Genomic DNA, 27505 nt, shown 5'->3' on the forward strand with positions numbered 1-27505 from the left:
GCAAGATAGGCCTTGTATTGCAACGGATCTGGAGGGATTCAGTTTGCTCAGCCCTGATTAGCTGCATCACGTTCCCCGTAAGCCAGACCTCTGTGGTGCTGATGCTATCCAAGACTCCTGCTGAGAAGTTCCAAACATCTATTTAGAGCCGGAATGTGGGTGTAAATTTTCTTTAGTTGTGAAATGTATTCTAGTCCAAGAAACGTGGGTTTCCTGCTGCAAAATCTAGAGGAGGAAATGCCGAGCAGTGCCATTCTCCCAGTCCTACAGAAAGACTATGAACTTATTTGCTTTCTCCTTCCCATTACTTTTCCTTAAATAAAATCCAAAATTCACAGGTGGGCGATACCATCTTTAGGCTCAATTTGTACGTACATTCACAAAATATGGAATAATGATAAGTTTAATTGTATTTTTAATAATATTGCAGTCAGTTATGTTACCCTTGGATGTGGTGGCACTACAGGTTAAACCACAGAAGCCTCTGTGCTGTAAAATCTGTAGATCTGCAGCTGTAAGTTCGAATCCATGCGACGGAGTGAGCTCCCGTCGCTTTGTCCCAGCTCCTGCCAACCTAGTGGTTCGAAAGCATGCAAATGCAAGTACATAAATAGGGACCACCTTGGTGGGAAGGTAAAGGCGTTCCGTGTCTAAGTCACACTGGCCATGTGACCACGGAAGATTCCGTGTCTAAGTCGCACTGGCCATGTGACCACGGAAGATTGTCTTCGGACAAAACGCTGGTTCTATGGCTTGGAAACGGGAATGAGCACCGCCCTCTGGAGTCGAACACAACTGGACAAAAATTGTCAAGGGGAACCTTTACCCTTGGGGTTTCAGAGAGCTAGGTTAGCAACATTCACTAGCAAGGAACTGTCCCGTTAGTAGATAAACCATGCAAGGAAACATCTAGAGAACAAAGCCAAGGTCAAGAAATGGAGTCCTATAGGAGAGTAACATAAGCCAGGTGAGGAGAATCCATCCAAGGCCCAGCCAGTCCTGTCATAAACAGCGAACGGTTAAGGAAATTTCAAGAAGGATAGTCAGGGAATTCAAAGTCATGCAAAGCAGGCAAATCATATCAAGCATCAGGGTACTAGGAACATAACAAGCAAGATCTGGAGCTTGGAGGAGGATGTGCAACTTGGACTGTACAAAGGATCTGTTGTGGAGATCTTAAAGAGATATGACATAGGAACCTGGATAAATACACTTTCTAAATAGAGACAGTTACATTAAGAATGTAGCAAAAGTAATATTCTTTACAGTTTACTCAGCACTATTGAGAAAATATCTCTTATTCCTTGTTAACAAAGGCACATACAAAGATAAAAGGAAAAATCTTCCATTTGAAGGCATGGAATTCTGTAACATGTTAATAACAAATGCCATCAAAAACTGGGGATGAGGAAGTGCAGCACCAACCAGAAGATTCAGATTGGACCCTGACTGAGTTGCTTTGGAAAATTTCCCAGTTCGGCTTGGACCGATTTGGAAGCTGACTGATTCAATTTACCAGAAGCCACTGGTAATGGTGCAGCTAAAAAAAATACTGTAAATAAATAAATAAATTTGGGTCTAAAAGGGTATTCTCTCTCATTTTCATTTTGTAAATCCATTGTAGGTATTTTTATTCCATCATTTAAATTTCCTTCAAGGCAGTTAACATATATTGCATTCACTGAGTAGCACATATAGTAAATGCAAAAAATGTCCCCATGATCCATTCATAGTTTTTTAAAAAAAGCTCCAAGCTTGGGCAGTGCCTTTATTGCCTCATTTAAAAATTGTCTAGCGTTTTCAAATTCTCTGGAGCTTTTCATTAGGCAACGAGGTAATGGCATAAAAATGCCATTCTTGTTCCTTGTACACATTCTGAAAACCAAGGTGGCGGTATATTAACCCCTAAAATCTCACTAACAGGCATGCTTCTGAGTCCTTCAGTTAATCAGGCTGGGCATTGCGCAGCAGTGGGAGCAAAGAAAGAACAGAAAATCATAAGTTATCGATACAAACTAATTGACAAAGTGCTGCCAATTACTTTACTGATACTGTACAATTAGTTGTATCAACAAACTAAGGAGGCAAGCAGCCTACTCATGGCATGTAATCTCAAAGCAGGGCTATTTCCCTAAATATTATGATTTACTTCTGCCATCTTGTGGCTGCTCTCAAACTTGCAGGCAGATATCTGTTTGAGACCTGGAACAAGTCAATAAAGTGAATGAGATGGGGGGAACGACACTTTTTTGGTTTTTACATCACAGAATGCTCAATTTTCCTATAAAGCAAAAATAAAAAATAATTAAAAATTGTATATAAACTGAATAGATACCAGCCTACACTGATACTGGGTCACTTGGATACAACTGCAATGAATTGGCCTTTTAGGTGAGAATTGTTTTGAAAAACAAGTGAAAATATTTGAATATTTTGTGAATGCAAAGGGTGAAATTGATGAATTTGTGATGCTGGCTGATGTTAAATAATGAGTAGCGCTAATGAACAGAAGATGAGAAAGCTACTTTTTTGGAGTATAACTTCTAGAATCTCCCAGACAGCTCAAACATTAGCAATGCTGACTGGAGGTTTTGGGGATTTATGTTCCGAAAAGTAGCTTTTCCAGTCTCTTTATACAAAGGAACCTCAGAAACCATGGCTAAGGGCCCAAGGACCTACCCCTTTTGTATCTGCAGTAATGTTCCCTTCCTTTCCTGGGGGAATGGTTTTTATAAGAAGGGAATGGAGTTCTAACCTCCCAGGAATCATACTGTATAACATGAGTGGTAACAAGTTGCGTGGGCTTCTTTTTTCATCCCTTGTTCATTCATGGATGTCGGTACAGTGGTGCCTCGCTAGACAGTTACCCCGCATGACAGTTTTTTTGCTAGACATTGACTTTTTGCGATTGCTATAGCGATTTGCGAAACAATGATTCCTATGGGGGAATTTCGCTGGACAATGTTTGGTCCCTGCTTTGCAAACCAATTTTCGCTAGACAAGATTTTGACAGCTCCTTCCGTGCTCACAAAATGGGTATTTTCGGGACCTAAGCTTCGCAAGACAGCTATTTAAACAGCTGATCGGCGGTTTGCAAAGCGGCTTTCCTATGGCCGATCTTCACTAGACGACGATTCTTCCCCATTGGAACGCATTAAACAGGTTTCAATGCATTCCAATGGGGAAATGCTTTTCACTAGACGATGATTTTGCTAAACAGCGATTTCAGTGGAACGGATTGTCATTGTCTAGCGAGGCACCACTTTATTGGTTAAAAGTCTGTTGGTTCTAGAGTGTGTGTGTGTCAGTTAATCTAGAAATCAATTCACAATATCAGTAAACATCACATAGCAGGAAAAAAAGATAATACAGCACAGACCCTGGAGCAAATTTAGGATATGATCACACAGCAGGAAAAGCACCTGTCCAATCAGACTGGAAAGAGTCGCTTTACAGGAAGCAATCTTCCTTAAAGTGACCCTTTTGTCTGTTGGTGAATCACTTCAATCTGGCCCCAAAAGTAGTAGCCCTACAGCTGGGTCAAAAAAGTCCAGCTTGGGCACAGATTGGGGCTGTGCTGCATCACAATTCTATGCACATCATGTGGTCACTGGGGAATAGATCGCACCACACCATTCCACAAGTGTCCCAAATGCAGTCTGTTTCCCCATGTGATCACACCCTAAGGTAAAGAACTGTTCAACTGACATGGAAGACCTGTTGAACGAAACATATCTTTACCAATATTTTAAAAATTAACAGGGAAGGGGCCGGATTGACCTCTGAAGGATGGAGTTCTAGAGTCTGGGCATAGTAACTGAGATGTGTACTCCTGGAAGCCTCTTAAAAGAGATAATCGACCTGTAAACATAGCATGCAGGAAACATGTGCTGTTTCAAAGGGAGAAAAGTCTTTCTTGAAGGTTGTGTCTTTACTTGGAGTGATTTAGGGCAGCAGAGAACAGCTGTTTGTGGGTGCACTTCTTCAGTGCCTTCACCTCAGGCTTGTTCATCATTCTGGCAGTCCAGGGTATCTGCAAAGCTTTCCAATAGCACCATATTTTAAAGGATTCTCTCTCCCCCCCCCCCCCAGCCATCTGACTGGGCATAGTAACTGGATATTAATGATCTTGGCCTTGGTCTCTAGTGACACGTCTTACACTTGAGGATCTTCTCCAGTTCCTTCATAGCTGCTCTCCCAAGTCTGTGGTTGATCAAGATGGAAGCCAAGACCTGAGGAAGAGTTGAAAGATTTGGGTAGATTTAGCCTGGAATAATGAGACCAACATCAGTGCACAAACCTCTTCCAGCGACTGAGAGTTCAATGATTCTTACAATCCTAGAATGTTCTGTTCTGTTTCTGTGCCATGCAGGAACATGAAGAGATTTTGAATATCTTATCCTTTTAAGAAATCTGGTCACTGGGAAGAGGGGAGCGGTTGGCCTCTGCCAAACAGCCCCACTTCCAAAAAGCTGGAGGTACAAATAGCTTTTCTTCCTCGGCCTCTTTGTACTTGCTTCCTTACTTTCATGACCCGTACCATGGCCCAGTCACCTTGCCCTTATCTATGGCAACACAGAACAAAGCAATCTATCATTTTTAGTAAGCATCTTTGGTTAGATCCATATACAGTGGTGCCTCGACTTACGAACTTAATCCATCCAGAAGATGTTTGTAAGTGGAAATGCTCATTAAGTCGAAGCACCATTTCCCATTGAAATGCATGGGAATGGGATTAATCCGTTCCAGCATTTAAAAAAAAACCAAAATAAAAATAAAAATAAACAGAGCAAGTCCCACACTGGGACTGCAAAAAAAATAAAAATAAAAAAATCTAAAAATAAAATTGGAGCAAGTCCCACGCTGGGACTGCAAAAAAAAAAAAAATCACCAAAAAACAAAACACTGACCCTCAACCCCCCCCAACAAAACAAAAGCCACCCACAACTTTTTTTAAAAAAGGAAAAAGCAGCACTTACCAGTCCGAAGCCTCCGAAGCCACCTGGGCTTCCACTGCCGCTGCAACTGCCGCTGCCGAGAGGCGAGCAGCCGGACCATCCTGGCCATGCTCAGCCTCCTGGGCTCCACCACTGCCACCACTGTCGGGAGGCCTCCCGGGCTTCCACCACTGCCGCGACTGCTACCGGTGGGAGGCCTCCTGGCGGTGGGAGAAGTGGCAGTGGTGGAGCCCAGAAGCTGAGCCTCCTTTTTCCTAACCGTTGGGGCAAATGAAGCAGCCTCTTCGCCACCAATTTGAATTTCCTGCCTTTTTCCCCTGCCTTTTTTGTTCATAAGTGGAAGCTCTGGCCGCAAGTTGAAGCAAAAATTTGCGGCCGGAACTGTTCGTAACTCGAAATGTTCGTAGGTAGGGGTGTTCATAAGTCGAGGCACCACTATATCTATCTAGTCATGCTTACAACAGGCTCAGTGAAATAAATGGGGAGTTCAATGTCTATCATTTCTCCTCTTGATTCTAGTGGGTCTGCTCTAAGCATGACAAGGTCTGGATCCAGCATGTCAGTGGCTAAAGCCAGTGATGTTTGATGACTAATGCTAAGTTAGATTTTTCTCTAAATTAGAACTACAGTATTTCAAAACAAGACAAATTAATTACATTTACATCCTGCCTTTCCTCTGGTGAGCTAGTGTCTCTTCTCTGCTTTAGTAATGTAGCAACAACCCTATGGGGTAGATCAGATGAGACAGATTGACTATCCCAAGGGTGCCCTGTGAATTTTATGGCTCATTATGGACTAAATCATTGTAGTTCTTAATCACTCAATTACTATGCATAGAGGCAAAAGTTGGCCAATGAGGAAAAATGTATTCATTTGAAATGCAGTGTTGTATGGGAGTTTTAAGGATATGATGGACTGCCAAACAAATAGGTGCCAGATCAAATTCTCACTATAAGATAAATTGATTCGACTCAGGCTTTCATAATTTGGGAGTATCATGAGAAGAAGACTCATGGAAAAAGAAAGTAATATTAGGAAACATTGAAGGAATAGCAAAAGAGGAAGATCTAGTATGAAATGGATTGATTCAGTAAAGGAAATCTTCGCCTTTAATTTGCAGTCTCCGAGTAGGCTTTTTAATGACATGGCTTATTAGCAGTCATTAATTCACAGATTTGTCATAGGTCAGATGTGACTTGATGGCATGTAATGCATACATGGAGGATCTGTTATTTCCCAAGTGTCAATGCAACACTTTAATTACAAAACCGCAGATGATCCATTGTATTTTTTCCCAGTATTAAGTGGGTTGTATCTTGGATCGCACAGTGCTTGACAGAGAGAAAACACGCATCACTTTTTTTTAGTTTTATTGCAGACAAACTAAACTGAACACTTGGTGGTGCTAGATCCTGACTTATTGTTCTTACAGAACATCTATGTTTCCAGTAAATCTGCTTCATTAGTCTGGGACCAATTAAATGTTCCTTGCTTTCAGTAAAGAATAACATAGTAGCAATTTTGGTGTATCTCCTTGAAACATGAAACTTTGTTATTTTAAAATGGTCCAATAATCTGAGCGTTCAGCCTGGAGGCAGGCGGTGCAGCGTGGCCTCTCCCAATTTGAAGAGGCACTTGTTCAGCAGGCCGAGGCAAAGAGGCAGTCCCGAAAGCAGCAAAATCAGGGAGCTGGACAGGGGACAGATTGTATTTGTCTTCAGTGTGGAAGGGATTGTTACTCTCAAATTAGCCTTATCAGCCACATTAGACACTGTTCTAAGACCTCTATTCAGAGCATGTTTCCATAGTCTCTCAAGACTGAAGGACACATGATCTAATAATCTGTAGTAATTTATGCTTAAAATTATTTTAGAAAATATATGTGTGGGTAATAAACAACTGCTACTGTGGCTACTTTAAAAATGCATAAATCTGTCTGGAACAAACAGCATGCATGATAAAATAGATACTGTATTGGCTGAAACTGGCTGAAATCCTGTTGCCATATAACTATGCCTGTGGAAAGCTGACAGTGCCACCAACAGGGAGAGATTTTTTTGAGAAAGAGCCACTTCCGTCTCCAGTCCTGCATCTCTTACAAATTCCATGCAATAAAAGGGTTTGTGTGCAAGTCAGAAAACCCTGGGGGTGTGTGTCTCATTCCTGAACCCCCCCCTACTGGTGACATTATCACACTTCCATAGAAGTAGCTATGTCAATGGGATTCCAGCCAGTGTACAATAGAATGAAAATACTAGCCCTTCTCTCTGTGATCATAGGACTTTGGCAACCACATTTTGTTCCCTTATGCTCCTATGACGCTGCTAATTTCTTATATCAGAATCATCATGAAATTCAAAAGTGAATAAAGGAGTCCCACCAAAGGACAGTATTGTGTGTGTTCTCAGTGTTATGGGTATATGGCTGCATTCCACCAGCTTCCTGTGCTTGAATAGACTGAGTCAACAGCTGAACAGGAAACAGAAACCTTTGGCTGGTACACAATTCTCTAAAACTGGAGGTCACTGTGTAAGCATCCACCCCCATTATGCCTGGCTCCCCACTGCGTGGCTAGTCTTCCAACCATTGTAAGAATGGGCATACAACAGGAAACCTGGGAGTGGTGGTGGTGGGGACACTTATGTAGTTTCCTTCTGCTCCACTTTAGGCAACAGGATACTAATATTTATTTACAAAACTGAAAAATAATGATAAAGTAAATCAAGCTGGCTGACTGATAGCATTCAAGCCTTTTCCATCCTGGTGTTTAAATCTTATGCCAATCCTTTGCTTTTTTATTTGTTTTTGGCCATAAAGCACAATTGCAGCACCAACCAATATAGGCAGGCAAAGAGCTACTGAGGCTTTCATTGCATATATCAATTAAGAGTCCTGTATCTTTAATTAAAAGTCACCTATGTACAGGTCTCTCTGCTTTATGTCTTCCTATTGATATGGCTGGAAATACTGAAAAGCGTATCTCAATTCCTTATGTCAGTTTTTGTTCCTAGAGTATGGATAATTGGGAGAAGTATTTGATTACTGATTAACCCTGCTTATTCCACCTCCATACAAGCACTCTCTCGGTAGTAGAAAAAAAAACTGGTAGAACATAGCAGCATGAAGGTTTCTCTGCAAAGAAATGATGCTGGCACTTTACCTTAGAATATTTTACCCAGGCAGTTGGGGACCGTATTTGACATCTAGGCCCTAAAATAAAGTTAATTTCCACATAAGCCAAACTGAAATCAATGGGACTTCATGGCAATTAACTTCTTCAATAGTTTCAGTAGAACTCAGCCAGCAGTAATGTTGTCTAGACTGGAATCCTGCAGGGGTCATGAATATAAATATGTTGATCTTTTAGGATTATATTATTCAAAATGGGACTTACGGGAGAATAGTGGGCAGTTTGGGACAAATTAACTTTTGATAAGAGGCTAATCTGAATCCACATGCACATTCATATATGGAGTGGTATATAAACTGAAACAACAACAGTAATAAAAAGAGAAACAAAAGATTTAGAATCTGGAATTTGTAAATCATTGGAAGCAAATATTTAGGAAAAATGTCTGTTAAAGTTCTGTGTTCAGAAACTTAAAATAGTTCTATGTTCAATACTTAAAATAGCCTTATATGGTGTTCAAAACTGTAAAAGTCAAAATTGAAAACAATAAAGGGGTTGCATTTTTTGTTAAATGAAAAATAGCATCATTTTTAAATTCTGAGAACCTTTCAAAATGATGATTGGATCACTAGCTATAAGAATTCAATATTCATGGGTGGGGGAAAATGAAAATTAGAATTTAATTTGAACTCATGAAAATTTAAAAAAATTCAAAATGGGTGAAGTTAAAATCTGAGCAAACTTCCTGTTCCACCAGGAAATTTTCAATTTCTGTAGAAAAGCATTTTAGGAAGCTGGAAGAAAATTGTGTTGCTTCCTTATCCTGTTAGACAAATAACTTAACACTGCTCTCTGCATTGCCATTGATATGGAAATATAAGCAAAATTAATTCAGCTATTATAATTGTCACCAAAGGTTTACCTCCACAGAAGATGAGTGACAAAGAAATATGATTACATGGGAAATTATTTGTCTCATCACATATTGCTGATCTAATACATATATGTACACCATAGCTGTTGGATATGTGTGTGTTTCTTGCTGATGTTGAGGGCCTCACCCAACTCTATACTTGTTTGGCTTTTTATTTAAAATACTGAAAATATTTTAAAACCATGCTTCAACCTCATGGACACCAGGATGATACAGAAGGACTATAAAATTCAATACAATTAAGAATAAGCTGGGCTAGGTCTGTGAAGAATACCTTGGTAGGGTACTGAGGATCCTTGGGGCCTCTTTATAAAACCCACAAGGTACCAAATCTCATAAACTCTTGTGCACTATTATTATTAAAAGGATAGCTTAATAAATGTGCAATCTAACACACACACACACACAAAATAATAAGATGATATCAGAAACACAAAAACAGTAGAGCAGACGAGGCATAAGCTTTAAAATATTTAAAATGCCAGGGGAAATAAGTCATTTAACTGACTTCACTTTGGTGCTGGTCAAGCTTCTATGAGGAGTGCATCCCAGAAATGGGGAATCACTGACACACACAAAAAAGCTGTCCCCTTTGTTTTTAAATTCCTGATAACTCAAAAGACTCTGTGTCTTAGCAGAGGAAATAAATTGTGGCTCTCTGGCTGTTGCTGAATTCCAAATCTCATTAATCTATAAGCAACTGGAGAAAATGGTGGGAATTGTATAAGCAGTATCATCATCTAGAACAATGGTTCTAGGGGATGGAAATACCTTTTATCTCCCCAGTCTCTCTTTCAAAGAACCTTGACCTCCCCATCATTATAGGCATAAAAAACCTAAGTTTTTCTGAGAAGGCAATTTGTAGGTTTACAGGCATTCAATTGAGATAAATACTGTACTGAGTATCTGAAAGTAGTGAGACCCCGTGTGGTGTAATAGAAAGAGTAACAGACTAGGATTTGAGTGATCTGAATTCAAATCCTCATTTATCTAGAGAAACTCACTGGGATGAGGTGACACTGGTAAAAATATTACTAGGGGATTTCAGCCAGCTTATGCTGACAACCTTATGTCTGTAACCTTGAAAGATCTCTAGCAATATCTTAAGGAAATTCCACCACATTTTTAGGAAAACAGAAGACAGAAAAGTTTTTAAAAAGTAACTTAGAGTGATTTTCAGTTTAAGAGATTGAAACATGTTAACGTTTCAAAAGGGTAGTGGTTATCAGTCCTTTCACCGTTTCAAAAACGATTTTTGAAAGAGCAGACATCTCGAGCTCAAATGTTTATACTGAAATTTAAAAACTATTCAAAACAACAAGACCTGCATCAGCAAAAACAAAAACAGATTTATGAGTTATCCTGTTGATATAATTCCATTGTTTTTAACAAGATTTCACTAACATTATGTAACTTGTCTGAGATACTGTTCAAATAGTGAGATATCTTACAATTTCATGATTTTGTGGTATCTTAAATACCAAGAATGTATTATACTGTTATTCACTTGCATGTTAATTGCAGAAGCCTGTCAAATTAGGATTAATGCAATGCACCTGATCAAGTAGGTGCTGACTTTAAAAGAACAGAACCTTCTTTGAAGATTTTGATAACTGGATTTGATGACAATTGAGCTGACAGTTTGTAATCAACACTGAATGGATTTGGCAGAATAATCTCACCTTAGATATGAAGAAAATCTGCATTATCAATTTTCAGCAAATCAAGTGCATTCCCAAAACATAAAGCACCAGTCAAAAGTTTCAAAAAAAATTCAAACCACTTTTTAATACTGATAAATTATTTTCTTTCTCACATACACTGCTACCACAATTTCTTTCTTTTTCATGAAAGCAAGTTACTGTATTTAATTTTAGGATTATTTGCAATGTCTGTGATCTTCCATGTACAGTTTAGTTACAAGTACTTTCCTGCTCCTGTTTAGCTTTCTTAGGGTATCAGCTGTTCCTTTGGGAAACCACTGCTGAACTCACAGTTAAATACATCGATAGGTAAAAAAAAAAACCCTGATGTTTGAGAATGGTGGCTGGGTAAAAGGAAGAGGGAGGAGAGTGGGGCGCAGAAGACAGGCAAAAAGAAGAGAGTTGTCTACTTTGGGATGGAGATGTCAGAAGGCAAAAGTTAGTTTTGGACTGCACTTTCCAGAAAGTCCAAGAAAGTAATTTTTTTCCATGTTTGATCTGAACTATAGCTTGCTCCCACATGTGCTGGCCTGTACAGTGACAGAGACCCTGGTGTCTGTGTTGTTATTTCTATGTTACTACGCACACTGATAAGTTTTACTTTCCCTTAAAATAGTAGTGCTGCACTAGCGTTACACTAGCATCAGTGAGTACCAAGTGTTGCTGGACCACCAAATGTGGTGACTGTTGACTGGGGGGGGGGGAACTTGCACCTGCTCAGTGAGCCTTCCTGAACTAATGGTCTTCCCTATGTGTGGGATTTCAACTTCCATCAGCCCAAGCCAGCTTGGTCAAGAACAGGAAGGCTGGGTTATCATCCCGGACCCCTCAATAGGATACCTAAAGAGCGTTGGAAGTGACACAGAAGCTTTTTGCGAACAGTTATGTGGAAAGACCCCCATCCAGGAGAAAGAGAACTATGGCAATGCCTACTCAAAATCTGTTTTCACTGCCGACACAAAGCTCAGCACAAATCATGTAATACAAACCTACCTGAACAGTCTTGCATGTGCGGCACCAAATGACAGCTCAAAACAGACCCTGTTCTTCTTGCATTCTTTACTTTGACACCTCTCCCTTTAATTGAATTGTTCACTATTATTCCTGAGTGAGCTTGATTGAGCACCTGACTGCAGAGCCAGAGACTGGGAGTTCAATTCCTCACTGTGCCTTGTAAGAGAAGAGCCAGCCTGCATAGCCCTGGGCAAGCAACAACAGTGCCAGAGTGCCTCCAGAAGAAAGCAATGGTAAACCACTTCTGAGCACTCTCTACCTAGAAAACCCTGGAAAGGATCACCATAATTTGCAATTGACTTGACAACACGTAATTGTTATTATTATTAATACAGTGGGGTCTTGACTTAAGAACGGCTCGAGTTAAGAACATTTTGACTTAAGAACCACTCTCATAGGAAAATATTGACTTGACTTACATACTTAGATTTGAGTTAAGAACTAAAAAAACCACGTGGGAGGCAGGGAAAGTGCAAAATTTGAACTTTCAGTTAACTGTTGGCCAGTGAAAAGGGTGCCTGTCTGCTTCCTCACTCCTCCCAGTGTTTAGAGAGTGGATTGGGAGACAGTCTTCAGACTGCCTGGTACTGTACTGCCTGGACTGTATTTTCCCTGCCTTCCCTGAACCTTTCTTGACCTAAGAAAAAAAGAAACAAAATATCCCCCTCTAGAGGTCGAAGGCGGAATAGCAGCTTCCCATTAGTTTCTATGGACGGAAAAGAGCAGATATGGAACAAATGGTTTTCAATGCATTCCTATGGGAAATGCAGATTTGACCTGAGAACTTTTTGACTTGAGAACCGCCTTCCAATACGGATTAAGTTCTCAAGTCAAGACCCCACTGTACTATTTTCTTTTCTTTTTGGACCCTCTTACCCTGTAGTAATTAATGAGTCATATATTTGATTTATATCCCGCCCAGAGTGGTCCTAACCGACTAGATAGGCGGGATATAAATTGAATAAATAAATAAATAAATAAATAAATAAATAAATAAATAAATAAATAAATAAATAAATAAATAAATAAATAAATATTGCTAGTGCAACAGACTATGCAAGACCAGATCCTCCAGACTATGTCAGGAGAAAAGCAGTAATAAAACACATAAAGAGGTAGATATCCTACTACAAAGCTATCAAATGTAAAAGTATGCCTTTGTACGTTTGGCGGAAGGCAGATCTGACACATGTGACTGCTGACTAGAAGAAAACAATTCACCAAAATTCAAAGTCTCAAAATACAATTTCATACGTCATTTGCAATCAAATGTAGGTATGCAATGTCCCTGGTTTGTGCTTTTCATTCGTGTAAGCTATAGTGTTATAAGCATGACACAAACAGTCAATAAATAAATAAATAAATAAAATAAATAAACTTGCATGTGTCAATGCACATTGTGCCTCTTCCAATTTGATCTGAATGCTGAAGGGGGATTTTGATTCTTCATCAATAAAGATGTCATTTATGGTTGGAGAAAAGGATTTCACATACAGATAAGACTCTTCCCTACCATTATGCCAGCACGTAAGCTTTTATTCTTCTGAAATAAAAATTGCAAATCATATGGGCAATAAAGTGCAATGTTGGTTAGAGTGTCTTTCAGATTCAGAACAAGAATGGCAACTGTGGCCTTCAGCTCCTATCAGTTTTAGGCAGCACAGCCACTGTTGACTGATCATGGGAGTCACAGCCCAAGAACATGTGGAAGGCCACAGTTGTCCAGTCATGCTTCTGGACTTCAGTCCTTACAAGAGCTCTTTGTGGCAGCTTTTGCTAGCTTTACAGCTACAGTGGTTTCTTGCTCCTGTCACCATCGTTCCAATACTGCTCAGTCTGCATTTCAGTGAGCCGTGAGATGGTCCGCTGAAAGGCAAAAATCTCCTCCTCTCCCGTAAACATAGAAAGTCCTCCAGCTGAATCCTAGAAACAGATGAAAGCAAAGAACAAAAGAAACAATAAATAGTAAAAAAGTAGGCAGGCTAAGCTACACAGTATGCTGAATACATAGGTCCAAATCTAAAACAATGCTACCAAAGTGAAAAGTCACTCTGGATGTGACCGTGGCACAAATAAATGGGTGATAAACAACATGTGAAACTCATTCAAGTAACTGCTTGTGCAACAGCAACGGTTTTGGGTGCTACCTTTGTATTGAACTTGTACCTGTGCAACAGCTAATGCAACCTTTTAGTACGACAGCTAGCCTTGTGCTAGCACAATGATATCACTGTCTACAGGACAGAGTGTGCTTGCCTTTTTATTCGCAAATAAAACCATAATGCCCTGATCTGGATCAGGTTCCTCCTGAGCAAATAGATGAGATTTAATCCAGGGCTTTCACAAATACTCATTTTGAGAATTACAGATTGGGTCTGTCTTTTGTGATGCTGCATAAATTGAGCTGCATACTTCATCTCTTCCAGACAGACCTGGTGTCCTCCAAAAAAACCCAGTCAGTCTCTACAAAAAAAAATTGGTATTGTCCATGTATATAACTTTATGTAGCTTTTAATTCCTTGTGATATTCTGGTATTCATACTATTCTGGTAATATGGATGCCATTTGAGAAACATTTGAGTTCTGCCACTGCAGCTATACACACGTTGGCTGAAATCTTCTTGCTTGTGTAATAAAAGGTGTAACATTTGGTCCATTCCTAACCAGAAATTAAAGATGCCCCACTGGGCACACACCAAGCACCCTCTCTCAGTTTCCTCACAACATCACATTCTGCATCACATTACCATATTATTTACAAATTGTGCTTATTATGGAAACCTCAGTTTACTGGTCAAACAATGATAGTTATGTGCCCAGATAGTAGTAACAAAGGACATGCCACTTCACACTTCTTGAAGAAATTAGTATTTGTGACCTACATACCCAATTAATATAGAGTACGAGTAAATATAATCATGATTGTGTGCAAGTGTCTTTTGCTCTGTGTACATGTCTTGGCAACTTGTGTTCACCAGCTTCCAATTGTGTGTGAACCTAAAACAGGAGACACTTACAGCACACCTCTCTTTTATGCGACAGTAAACTGATTTTACCTGTGGTGTCTTGAATAAAAAACCTAAGTGCAGCCCTACTGAATTGGAAGAACATGTATTAAAGCATGAGCCTTTCCCAATATTACTAGCATACTAAAAACATACATTTGGTAAAGATGAAAAATATCTCCAGAACTATGCTAACATTGAGTGGCACAATTCATTTGTGAATATCATTGCATTAAATTATAACAGAGGAAGATGTGCTATGTTGATCCTGCCAGAAAGCTACAGAATGGCCAATTAAACATTTTCTTTCTTTGTTTACAATGGTGCTTATACTTGGACTAAAAACAATTACACTCTCTACCAACAAAAGCAGTAATGCTCATAGCGCTTACCTGGCTCAACCCCAAATCATCCATCAGTGCCCTGCTTTCGTCCAGTGAATTGTCATGATGTTCTTGAGTAAATAATCCTTGGAGTGGAGCTGCTGCAGAACAGACAAAACGCACCTGAAAGAGAAAAATGACAGAAGGTACTGTCACCTGTAATTTCTACTTTGCAATTGAATTTTATGATTTGCTTGTTTTGTTTTTAAAAATATAGCACCTTTCAAAGTGCATTCATTTCATTGCCTGTAAGTAACCATTAGTAGGGACAACAGCTGGAATGATCTCTGATTCTACTCAATGGAAGTAACTCTCCATAATAATGGATAGTGTCAAGTGGATGATGCTATCAGCTATGAGTCAGGTTATATATTTTCTATCCCAACACCTTCATCTCTATTTTACCAGTCTTTGACACAGATGATGATGCTCATTGTCAATACCCATCCACAGCACGTATCCTCAAACTCAAAACAGTTGGAATTGTTTACATCTTCTGTTTTTTTAGGAATTTAAACTTGCATTAAGACTATGTCTGATTTTTAAGCTTTGAATACCAATCTGTGTATAACCACTATACAAAAAAAAAATTACTTTTAAAGGCTGAAATCTAATTATTAATAAAAGCTAAAGTAGACCCATTGAATCAATGGAACTTACATAGTCTTCACTTAAGCAATTCCAGTTCATTCAGTGGATCTATACTACTCAAGACTAACAATCAGATCCAGTTCATTAAATGCATATCATTTGTTATCTTGAGTTAAACTTTGTATACACCTTCTTTTTAAAAACAGTGAAATATGCATTAGCAAATAAATGGTTGTTTAAATTTGTGGGGGAAAGGGGTCATAAAAGAGATTATCAGTTGGGATAGAAGATCTGTTCCATGGCTTTTACTACCTCCACAGATCCTTGAATTCCAAATCCATGTCACCCACATGCTCAGATAGGCAGCTAGATAATGCACCACAAAAGCAAAATTTGTGTGGTAACAAGACTAGAATCTTTCCACTGTACAAATTGGAATTTGTACATTGTACAATGTACAATGTAAAAAGTACAATGTTACCAAGAGAAATAATTAATACTTCTCAAGTACTAGGAAAAACTGCTTTTTTCTAAATGCCTCTGAAAAGGTCAGCATAAAAATATATACCTGTTACATACAGCACTGATGTTACCTGTCTGTCATGGGTTTGGAGGGAAAGTTCCATCCTATGGGGAGTGGAAGGCGGGACATCAGGAGGAGGGGCTGTACTGTATATATATGTGGAGCCAGTGTGGAGAAGTTTAGGAGCTGAAGGAGAGCTGGGAAGAAGAAGCTGGTGTGGGAGTCTGTGTGTCAGACAGGGTACTACTGTGTGTCAGTCAGTACCAACCTGATAGGTTCAGGGTCTGTGCTTTATTTAAAGGTGTTCTGTGTGAACCAAACTGGTGTATGTATGATTGAGACTAAGCCACGTTACTGTATCTTATTCACTTGTTCATTTTATTTTCCCTGTGTGTTATTTAAATAAACCTTATTCCTTTATTTGTTAAAAATCCATCCCTGGTCTGTGTGACTTCTTATAGGGAATGGTTGGTGGCAGCTTAGTGAAACTGTGGCATATCCCAGTAGGTCTGGGGTTGTCACATTGATTGGTGTCCAGCGTGTGGGATACGACTGGTCCAGTTGTCCAGTGGTACAGCAAAGCCTTGGCAAGTGTGCCCAGAGCAAGGGGGGTCTAGTCAGGGACAATCTGAGAGCGCGTAGGTAATCTTCTAGGCTTACCTCACGGGGAGGTAGGCTAGTGGAAGAACGTGTAACCTCAGATTGGTGGGACTAGATTAGGGAGCTCTGAGGCAACCTGTTTTGGCGGGAAAAAGCTGAGGCAAAGCTGAGTGAAGTAGCAGTGATCTAGCCTGTCTGCTGAGGCCTAGCAGAGGGGGGTGGACTCTGGCTGGCAACAGTTGCAAGTTAGTGCTGAAAGAACAGCAGCAATCTATAGAAGGCTGGTTCTGAGGCAAAAGAGAAAAGAAAAAAGAAAAAAAAGTGGTCGCTTTATTTTGAGGCTTGACTTTTGAAAGCAGCCTGTTCTGGGGGGGAATTATGCCCTTGACTCGAAGCCGAATGGCAGAAATGGGTGAAGCGAGGGAACCCCAGGTGGACCAAGGTTCTGAGGATGAATTTGGCTCAGTGCAGGATGAGAGCACGGGAGAACAGAACCCAGAACTCAGGAAAATGCTCATAGCCCAACAGCATGAACTGAGGATGAGGCAATTGGAAAGAGAAGAAAGATTAGAGAGAGAGAGAATGGAAATGGAGAGAGAGAGAGAGAAAATGGCGTTTGAGTTAAGAAAATTGGAACTGATGAATCAGAACAATAATAACAATAGAGATTCTGAGGGGGGCCAATTGTCTAAAACTGACCTGAAGAAATTCCCTGTGTACCACAAGGGAGATTGCCCTGAGGTGTTCTTTTCCCTCGTGGAAAGAGCGTTTGTGGACTTCTCAGTAAGGGAAACTGAGAAGATGACCATTATGCGATCTTTAATCAGTGGCAGCCTGGCAGAAGTATATGCAGAGATGCCAGAGGAACTGCTGAAAGATTTCGCAGAGTTTAAAAAACTGGTGTTTGCCAGACATGGGATAAATGCGGAACAGCTGAGGCAAAGATTCAGGTCACTCACAAAGAAACCAGAGCAGACTTTTACCCAAGTGGGGGCCCAACTGGTGAGGCTGCTAGAGAAATGACTATCTCAGGAGGGGACAGAGACCTTCCAGCAGCTCAAAGACCTGATAGCGCTGGAACAGTTTTATTCAGTCCTGCATGGGGAACTGAAGTTCCAGGTGAGGGAAAGGAAACCGAAATCTGTGGCAGAGGCGGCCGAGATCGCAGATTTTATTTCCCAAATAAGAAAGCCCTTAGGTGAGGGGAAATCTATAGGTAAACCTAAAGAAACCTACAGCAAGTACTCTCAGGGACCAGGAAAAAACCAGCAAGTGGGAGGGGCCCATGGTGAAGGGAAGCCCTCAGACACGAAACAAAGACCTCAGATTTTGGAGGGAAAACCAAAACAAGATGAGAAAGACTCAAAATACAGCAGAAAATGTTATTTCTGTCAAGGAAAGGGCCATCTAATCTCAGAGTGTGAGAAATTAAAGCAGCTAAAAGGAAATGTGCCTCATGATGTGAGTGGAACCAAGCCAAAAGCTGTGTTCTGTGTCCAGACAGAGCAAAGCTCCTTGTCACTGAGGGAGCCTGTCGCCATGGCTACTCAATCTGGAACAGTTACACCTACTGATCAGGCTGGGGAAAATGGTCCTCTTGTGGAGGTCAAGCGCTGCTTGCTAGTGAGAACAGATTCGCAGTTGTTTAAAACCGCAGGAGTGGACGTAGGAATACTTGACCATCAGTATAGGGGGCTAAGGGATACTTGTTCCCAGGTGACCCTGTGCCATCCAGACATTATTCCTAGGGAGTATATAATCCCAAATGAGAGCATGAAGGTGGCAGGGATTGAGGGACAGGTGATCTCGCTGCCAGTAGCTGAGGTACCTGTGAACTTCCAAGGCTGGAGGGGAGTTTGGCGGCTAGCGATTTCATCGACTCTGCCAGCAGCCGTGCTCGTGGGAAATGACCTGGCTGAACATGTGAAACGGGTGCTAGTGATTACACGCTCACAAGCTACCACAGGGACAGTTCAAGGGGGTATTGGAGAGCCCGAGACGGAAGCAGGTGGGGGGAGTTCCGAAGCTGTGGTGGAAACCTTAACCACAGACAGCCGATTTGGCCAAGAGCAAAAGGCAGACGCCACTCTCCAAAAGTGTTTTGAACAGGTGACAGACGCCCAGCTAACACCTGAAACCCCAGTGAGATTTCGAGAGAAAAAGGGAATTTTATATAGAGAGACCCTGAGGAATATCTCAAAAGGGGGAGATGAGATCAGAAGTCAGCTAGTGGTACCTGAAAAGTATCGCCCCATGATCTTACAAAGGGGGCACTCTGACATGTTTGCTGCGCACTTAGGGGTGAACAAAACACAGCAGAGAATCACACAGAATTTTTACTGGCCTGAAATAGGGAAGCAGATCAAGGAGTTCTGTAAACAATGTGATGTGTGTCAGAGGCAGGGGAATAACCGTGACAGGACCAAAGCAAAGTTGTGCCCTTTGCCTGTGATTGACACTCCATTCAAATGCATAGGGGTGGATATTGTGGGACCTTTGCCCAAGGCCACAAAGAGGGGGAACAGGTTCATTCTCACCATTGTGGACCATGCCACGAGGTACCCTGAAGCCATTCCCTTGACTAACATTGAAACTAACACAGTGGCAGATGCCTTGGTGGGGTATATGTCCAGGATGGGATTCGCCTCAGAAATAATCACAGATTTGGGCGCATCGTTTACATCGAAGCTCATGAAACGGTTATGGCAAATCTGTGGAATTAAACACAAGGAAACCACTGCCTATCACCCTGAAAGTAATGGGTTAACGGAGAAGTTCAATGGGACTCTAATGCGCATGATTAGGGCTTACTTGGCAGAGAATCCAAACAATTGGGACCAGAAGCTGCAATCCCTTTTGTTTGCTTATCGATCAGTGCCACAAGCCAGTACCGGGTTCAGTCCGTTTGAACTCTTGTTTGGGAGAAGGGTGAAAGGGCCCCTTGATTTAATCAAACAAAATTGGGAGCAGATCACCCAGGATGACCCACAAGACGTTGTGACATATATAGACACCTTGATGAATGACCTAAAGAGAAACCTAGAGCTAGCAGCAGAAAACCTGCAAGCTCAGAAGGTCAGACAGAAAACCTGGTATGACCACAAAGCTAGGGAGAGGCACTTTGACCCAGGGGAGGAAGTGCTTTGGCTTAGGCCCTGCAGAGAGAACAAACTGCAGCTCAAATGGGCAGGACCATATAGGGTCATTTCCAAGATGTCAGATCTGAACTACCTTATAGAGCAGGAGGAAAACCAAGCAAGGAGGGTGGTACATGTGAATGCCCTAAAACCCTACTACAGAGGGGAACAGAGGGTTTTATTTGCAATAAAAGCAGCTGAGAGTGAGGAAGCTGAATTACCCTTCTGGGAGGGTAGAGGGGAAGTAAAATACAACCCAGAGGAGGTAAAGATCAGTCCTGCACTCACCCAAGACCAGCAGCAAGAACTAAAAATGCTGCTCATCAAATATCAAAAGGTGTTTTCCAATAAGCCGGGGATAGTGAAGGGAGTGATGCATCGGATCCACACAGGGGATGCACCCCCGCAAGCAGTATCCCCATACCGAGTGACGGGACCCTATAGGGACAAGGTGCGGAAGGAGCTGGACGAGATGCTTAGGGAGAACATAATCGTCCCCTCTTCTAGTCCTTGGTCCTCTCCGATAGTCCTAGTGGACAAGCCTGATGGGAGCATTAGGTTTTGTGTAGATTACAGGAAATTAAACCGCGTAACCACTCCTGATGCCTACCCAATGCCCAGGCTAGACAACCTGATTGAAACCATAGGGGGTTGTCGGTTCATTTCATCATTGGACCTGGTAAAGGGATATTGGCAATTAAGGATTGATCCCAGGGATCAAGAAAAGACCGCCTTTTGCAGCCCTTTTGGTCTCTATGAGTTTAGAGTCCTGAGTTTTGGTCTCAGAAATGCACCAGCCACATTCCAAAGGCTGATGGACCAGATCTTAGCAGGGCTCAGTGACTTTACTGTGGCCTACATTGACAACATAGGGATCTTCAGCAATACCTGGGAAGATCACCTGAAACACCTGGAGTTAGTGCTGCAGAGGTTAAGTGCAGCAGGGCTAACAGTAAAGGCGAGCAAGTGTCAGCTGGGTAGCCCAGAAATAAAATATTTGGGTCACATGGTAGGGGGAGGAGTGATCAAACCCCTAGAGGCCAAGATAGAAGCAGTTTGTGATTGGCCCAGACCCAACACCAAGAAAAAGGTCAAATCATTTCTTGGGTTGGTGGGCTACTACAGAAAATTCATCCCGAGGTTTAGCGAGATAGCGACTCCGCTGACCGATCTGACGCGGAAGAAGACTGATGACCGCATCCCGTGGACCAGCGACTGTGAGGAGGCGTTCCAGAGGTTGAAGGAGGCCCTCATCAACTATCCAGTGCTGCGTGCTCCCGACTTCGACCGGGAGTTCATCATCTACACCGATGCGTCTAACAGCGGGGTAGGAGCAGTTCTTTGCCAGGAGGATGAAAATGGTGACCAGCATCCAGTGTCCTACCTGAGTAGGAAACTCCAGAAAGGTGAGAGACATTTGGCAACCGTGGAGAAGGAGTGCCTGGCCATAGTCTACGCGATCCAGAAGGCCAAGCCTTACATCTGGGGAAGACATTTTATTCTGTGCACTGACCATTCACCACTGCAATGGTTAAAGACTATGAAAACCCACAATAGTAAACTTATGAGGTGGGCTTTAAACCTGCAAGACTATGACTTTGAAGTGAAGGTGGTCAGAGGGTCAGTGAACTGTGTTGCTGACGCCTTGTCAAGAAGACCTGAAGAATGAAGACGGCGAAAGAAACATGGACTATGTATATATTTTGGTGACCAAAGGTTAAATGTGCTTGTTTATTAAACCTGCTTGGTTTGTATGAATAAAGGTAACTTGATGTATTGTAAATGGTAAATGTTTAAATGCCTAATTGAGATGTTTATCCTAGAGTAAGTATGGTATTGTATATATAACTGTTTTGTATGTTTAGGATCCAGGTTGTTTTTTGGAGAAAAGCACTTTAGCTTTCCCCCTACAAAACAACTTATAAAGAGGGGAGGTGTTACATACAGCACTGATGTTACCTGTCTGTCATGGGTTTGGAGGGAAAGTTCCATCCTATGGGGAGTGGAAGGCGGGACATCAGGAGGAGGGGCTGTACTGTATATATATGTGGAGCCAGTGTGGAGAAGTTTAGGAGCTGAAGGAGAGCTGGGAAGAAGAAGCTGGTGTGGGAGTCTGTGTGTCAGGCAGGGTACTACTGTGTGTCAGTCAGTACCAACCTGATAGGTTCAGGTGTCTGTATGATTAGCCAGAACTGATAGGTTCAGGGTCTGTGCTTTATTTAAAGGTGTTCTGTGTGAACCAAACTGGTGTATGTATGATTGAGACTAAGCCACATTACTGTATCTTATTCACTTGTTCATTTTATTTTCCCTGTGTGTTATTTAAATAAACCTTATTCCTTTATTTGTTAAAAATCCATCCCTGGTCTGTGTGACTTCTTATAGGGAATGGTTGGTGGCAGCTTAGTGAAACTGTGGCATATCCCAGTAGGTCTGGGATTGTCACAATACCCAATGCTAGTTGAGAAGGCTAGGTGTTCTGGAAAGTTGGTTAGCATTGGGCTCTAGCCATTTCTCAATTTCTCTAGAATTTTAATCTCTGAATGGAACTTCGATGATCAATGGGCATGCATGGACTCAAGAGACACTGAGCACCCACAACAGATTATTACATGCAGTGCGTTGCTGAGGAATATTTTGAACTATCAATAACCATTGCAGGACATTTGGTTTTCCCTCCCAGTGTATATTTAAACAAAAGAATAGCATACATTTCTGGCTTTTAAACCCCTGGAAGGCAGGTGGCTGCAGAAGGAAAGAGATAAAACATACCGAATGTCAAGAAATTGAGGGATTGGGCTCTGGTGCTCTTTTGGAAAATTAATGCCTTGTAGTCAGTGCCTTGAATGAGCTGGATGAGAGAAGTGGGGTAATACCCACCAGCATTTGAAAGGAAGAAACACCTGCAGCATATTAGTGTGAGAGTTGCCTCCAAGGCCAAGCTGGTTCATTCTTTGGCACTGAGCTAATTGGGAAGAGGGTTTTCAATTGAGTGAGGGGAGGGGTAAGAACTGCTCTTGTTATGGCAACTTGACACCTAAGTGGAAGATGCTCTGGAAGAGTCCAAAAACAGAAGCTTTAGGTATAAAATGGGGTCAGATGTTACTTAGTTGGCTTAGTTATCTTGTAGGAAATGTTATGCTCATTTGCTGTCCTTCTGCAATGAATGAACTTTGTATATGTTCTGAGACTATGCTAGACTATTCGAATAGTTTAACTAGCTTACTTACTTGCTTCGTACTGCTCCCATATCAAGCTTTTAAGTGATTATTTCCTCCAAGCCCCCTTTTAAACTTTTTTTGCAACAGATGCAACTGTTTTGAACCTTTTTTTTGCCCCCTTTTACTTTTTACTTTCTTTAATAAAATTTCTTCATACAATTGTTTTGACTTCTTGGATTAAGAGGGTTTGCGGTACTTAAAACCAGGCCTTGTCTTGACCATCTAATAGGTGCCTGTATGTTATATGGGTGTGGTAGCACTTCTACCTCTCAGCATATGAGTCAAAGTGCTTAATCTTGTGGATATCTGAGAACTCTCTGGAAGTACTGTTTAGTCAGTTTAGACTAAGGTGTTAGGAGGTTGCCAGGTAGGAAGATTCCCCCAGCCATTGGCACATTTGGTCCTCCTGGTTTCAGCCACATCAGGACAACCAGGGTGGCGATGTGGTTAGTATGAGCCTCCTTGAACCTGGGGAACCTGAACACTGAAGATAGGGTCAGATCTTTGGAAATGTATAATAGTGGCATGAGGAGAGTGGGCAATGGTACTTGAAGTATGTGTATTGACAGGTTAGAAGTGTGTAATATCAAAGGGTTTCAGAGCATGAAAGTTACTTGTTTGACCCACTGATACCAGAATCCCACACCCAGTATGGTCAACAGGCATACTAGCCAGGGGATTCTGGAAGTTGAAGTACAAAAATGCAAACTTTTCCCAGTTGTGGTGTGCAGTAAACTAAATTATTTCTTAAAATGCCCTGAAGTATACAAAACAGATGATCACTACTACAGAAAGACGGGATTCTTGCTTTTGTTTTCTAATTTTTAAATGAGGGCTAAAGAAGAGTTCTAGTTGCAGGACAAAACAGCAAATACTTTTAAAAATTGTCAAAGTTATACAGTTTTCAGATGGTGGTTTCACCACCTATCACTTGCCAAGGTCACAGCTATAGCTAGGAGGACCTTTGACACTTGGATAAGCTGGAGTAAAATGTATGTGTTGGGGAACTACTGCCACAGTTCCAGTGATAAACTGTTGCTCAAGTCATGGAAAATGCAGTACAGTATTTCATAACAGAAGTACTACACTGAGGAAGGAGATCTGGATCCAGCAGAATGAATAACTTTATCTCATATTTGTCAAGAACAAATCCCACCAGACTAATCTGATCTCATTTTTTGATCGAGCAGCCTCATTGACAGATGATGGGAATGCTGTAGACATACATCCTTTTGGGGGAAAAGGTGGGATAGAAATATTATAAATATAATTTTTTAAAAAATGTCTTGACTTCCGCAAAGCTTTTGGCAAAGTGCCCCATGATATTTTGATTAGCAAGCTAACTAAGTGTGGACTGGATGGAACAAATGTCAGGTGGATACACAGTTGGCTACAGAATCATACTCAGGGGGTGATGATTAATGGCTCCTTCTCAAACTGGGAGGAGGTAACAAGTCGGGTACCCCAGGGCTCAATTCTGGGCCCAATGGTCTTCAACATTTTTATTAATGACCTGGATCAGAGGATGCAGGGAGTGCCAATCAAATTTGCAGATTACATACAATTGGTTAGAATAGCTAATACTCTGGAAGACAGAAACAAAATTAAAAATGATCTAGATAAGCTTGAGCACTGGGCTGAAAACAACAGAGAGAAAGTTAACAGGGATAAGTGCAAAGTACTGCACCTAGGAAAAAGAAACCAAACATACAGCTACAAGATGGGGGATACTTGGCTCAGCAATACTATGAGCAAGAAGGATCTTGGAATCGTCGTAGATCACAAGCTGAATATGAGCCAACAGTGTGATGTTGCTACAAAAAAAGGCAAATGTTATTTTAGGCTGCATTAAGAGAAGTATAGTCTACAAATCCCACAAGGTACTAGTTCCCCTGTATTCGGCACTGGTTACGCCTCATCTTGAGTACTGTGTCCAGTTTTGGACACCACACTTCAAGAAGGATACTAACAAATTGGAACAAATTCAAAAGAGGATATCAAGGATGATCGGGGTGGGGTGGGGCTGCAAGCCAAGCCCTATGAAGAAAGACTGAAAGAACTGGGCATCTTTAGCTTTGAGACTAAGGGGAGATAGGGTAGTACTTTTCAAATACTTGAAAGGCTGTCATACAGACAATGGGGAAGATCTGTTCTCAGTCATCCCTGAGTTCAGGACACAAAACAATTGGCTCAAGTTATAGGAAGCCAGATTTTGGTTGAATAACAGGGAAACCTCCTAAATGTTAGAGCAGTACAGCAATGGAACCAATCACTTCAAGAGGTGTTGAGTCCTCCAATGCACTGGAATTCAAGAAAAATTTGGGCAACTACTTGACAGATATCCTTTGATTTGTATTCCTGCACTGAGCAGGCGGTTGGATTTGATGGCCTTATAGGACCCTTCTAACTTCATTATTTTATGATTTATAGAGCAGAAAAATGATCATCTGGATCAGCCCCATGTGTCTTGCTGAATTGGAAGGGTGGGGTTATTCCTGTGTGTATATGAGAGACAGAATTTCACTGCCAGGACACTCTTGAAAATGGTTTTAATTTCAATCGATATTTCCTGATTGCATAAATATTTAAGTGTGCACCTATAATTACACATAGGGTGAAGCTTAATGTCTTCCATTACTTTTTAAAACATCAGCTTAAATACAAAGAGGCTTTTTAGTTGTTTTAATATTGCTGATTTTGCTCCCATGATTGAAACCTTTGTAAATCCAAGTTAAGTGCTGCATTTATCATTACTATTTCATTAGAGGACTCACAACTGGGGCTAAAGCTGAGAGTGGCTGTTTCTTTTAAGATTAATTTCATTTTGGGGCAAATCTGTTAACACTTTACTTGTCTGTTCACTTTGGAAGAATAATGACTCAAAGTTGTTTGGGGTATTGAGAATGAGTGCACTTAGGTGACATAAGAGCAAAAGACACAGAAAACAAAACAGACCAGTTACCTAGAGTGAGTGAAGCCAACTATGTATTCGCGAAGGCTTTCACGGCCGGGATCTAATGGTTGTTGTGGGTTTTTCGGGCTCTTTGACCGTGTTCTGAAGGTTGTTCTTCCTAACGTTTCGTCATGCTCTGCGGCCAGCATCTTCAGAGGACAGGAGTAGCACTTCAGTCCTCTGAAGATGCCGGCCACAGAGACTAGCGAAACATTAGGGAAGAACAACCTTCAGAACATGGCCAAAGAGCCCGAAAAACCCACAACAACCACCAAAAATCTATATTGGACTTCCCCTTGCAGGTGTCCATGTTCAGCAAGTGGGTGAGGATAGGGAATCCCTGTGAAGTCAAGGCTAGCTGGCCTGTAGATTGCCTTCACATGTATAGTTATTGACATATTATTCCGCTCTGTCCATTTCATGGCTTATGTTCTCTTTAAAATTCTCCAAAATGTTGCAGGCTTTTATTGCTCTTTCACCCCAATCCAGAAGTACTCGCGCTGTTTTTCAAAGGCAACGAACAAGAGCGCATCTGCTCTCTTCTCATATATTATTTTCCTATATATTATTATTTGCAACATTTTGCTTTTATTTTGTCCAAGTGTCTGGTGTATATTCTTTCTCACTAGCACAGTGGTACAGTGGTGCCTCGCTTGACAATGATAATCCATTCCAGCAAAATTGCTGTAGAACAAAATCGTCATCAAGTGAAAGTAAAAAGCCCATTGAAATGCACTGAAAACTGCTCAATGCGTTCCAATGGGCGAAATACCTCAGCGTCCAGCGAAGATCCTCCATAGGGAGGCCATTTTCCGGTGCCTGTAAAGTGAAAAATCTGCCCTAAACACAGCGGGGAGCCATTTTGAACAGTGGGCAGCCATTTTGAAAAGCCGACGATCAGCTGTTTTGATAGTCGTAAAGCGAAAAATCGGTTCCCGAAGCAGGGAACCGATCATCATTAAGCAGATTTTCCCTATTTAATCTTCGTTTTGTGATCGCTATTGCGATCACAAAAACCTCATCGTTAAGCGATTTCGTCATGGAGCGGGGTAATAGTTAAGTGGGGCATCGCTGTACACATCTTTTCCTGTCTCTGCCCCACTCCATTTAAGATAATGTCATGTTTCAGTGGAGGCAGGAATTCTACCCTCATCAGAGAATTTGGGGTTTTGTGTAAAAAAGGGGGAGGGCTAAAGCAGAGATCTGTCCCCTCCTGTGGCCTTTGCCTAGAGGAGGCAAAGCTTCTGTTTATTCTTGGTGATCGAACTGCTAATTCCTCTATGTGATAGCCATTTGAGGCTTGCGGCACAAACCTGAAATGACTAGTTAGTGCAACCTACTCTGCCTCTGTAT

At 41.4% G+C, this 27505-nt stretch overlaps 1 protein-coding gene and 1 long non-coding RNA gene across 4 annotated transcripts in view; both read right to left on the reverse strand.

Annotated features, from left to right (window-relative positions):
• Nucleotides 1-13254: 13254 nt before the first annotated feature.
• AFG1L (AFG1 like ATPase) overlaps nt 13255-27505 on the reverse strand; it is an 81865-nt gene continuing 67614 nt past the window's right edge. For all 3 annotated transcript variants that reach the window (XM_072998132.2, XM_020801349.3, XM_072998126.2), the window contains exons 12-13: nt 15137-15250; nt 13255-13662 (exon numbers count right to left, since the gene is read on the reverse strand). In XM_072998132.2, the coding sequence (XP_072854233.2) occupies nt 13528-13662; nt 15137-15250 (249 nt within the window). In that variant the 3' untranslated portion in view covers nt 13255-13527. The remainder of the gene's footprint in view (nt 13663-15136; nt 15251-27505) is intronic.
• Nucleotides 15912-24034, reverse strand: LOC144586669 (uncharacterized). The gene is made up of 2 exons (XR_013541617.1): nt 22430-24034; nt 15912-16286 (listed from the first exon to the last, which is right to left on the reverse strand). It is a non-coding gene; the product is annotated as an uncharacterized LOC144586669 (long non-coding RNA).

This window comes from Pogona vitticeps, chromosome 1 (assembly GCF_051106095.1).
Source record: "Pogona vitticeps strain Pit_001003342236 chromosome 1, PviZW2.1, whole genome shotgun sequence".
NCBI lineage: Eukaryota > Metazoa > Chordata > Lepidosauria > Squamata > Agamidae > Pogona > Pogona vitticeps.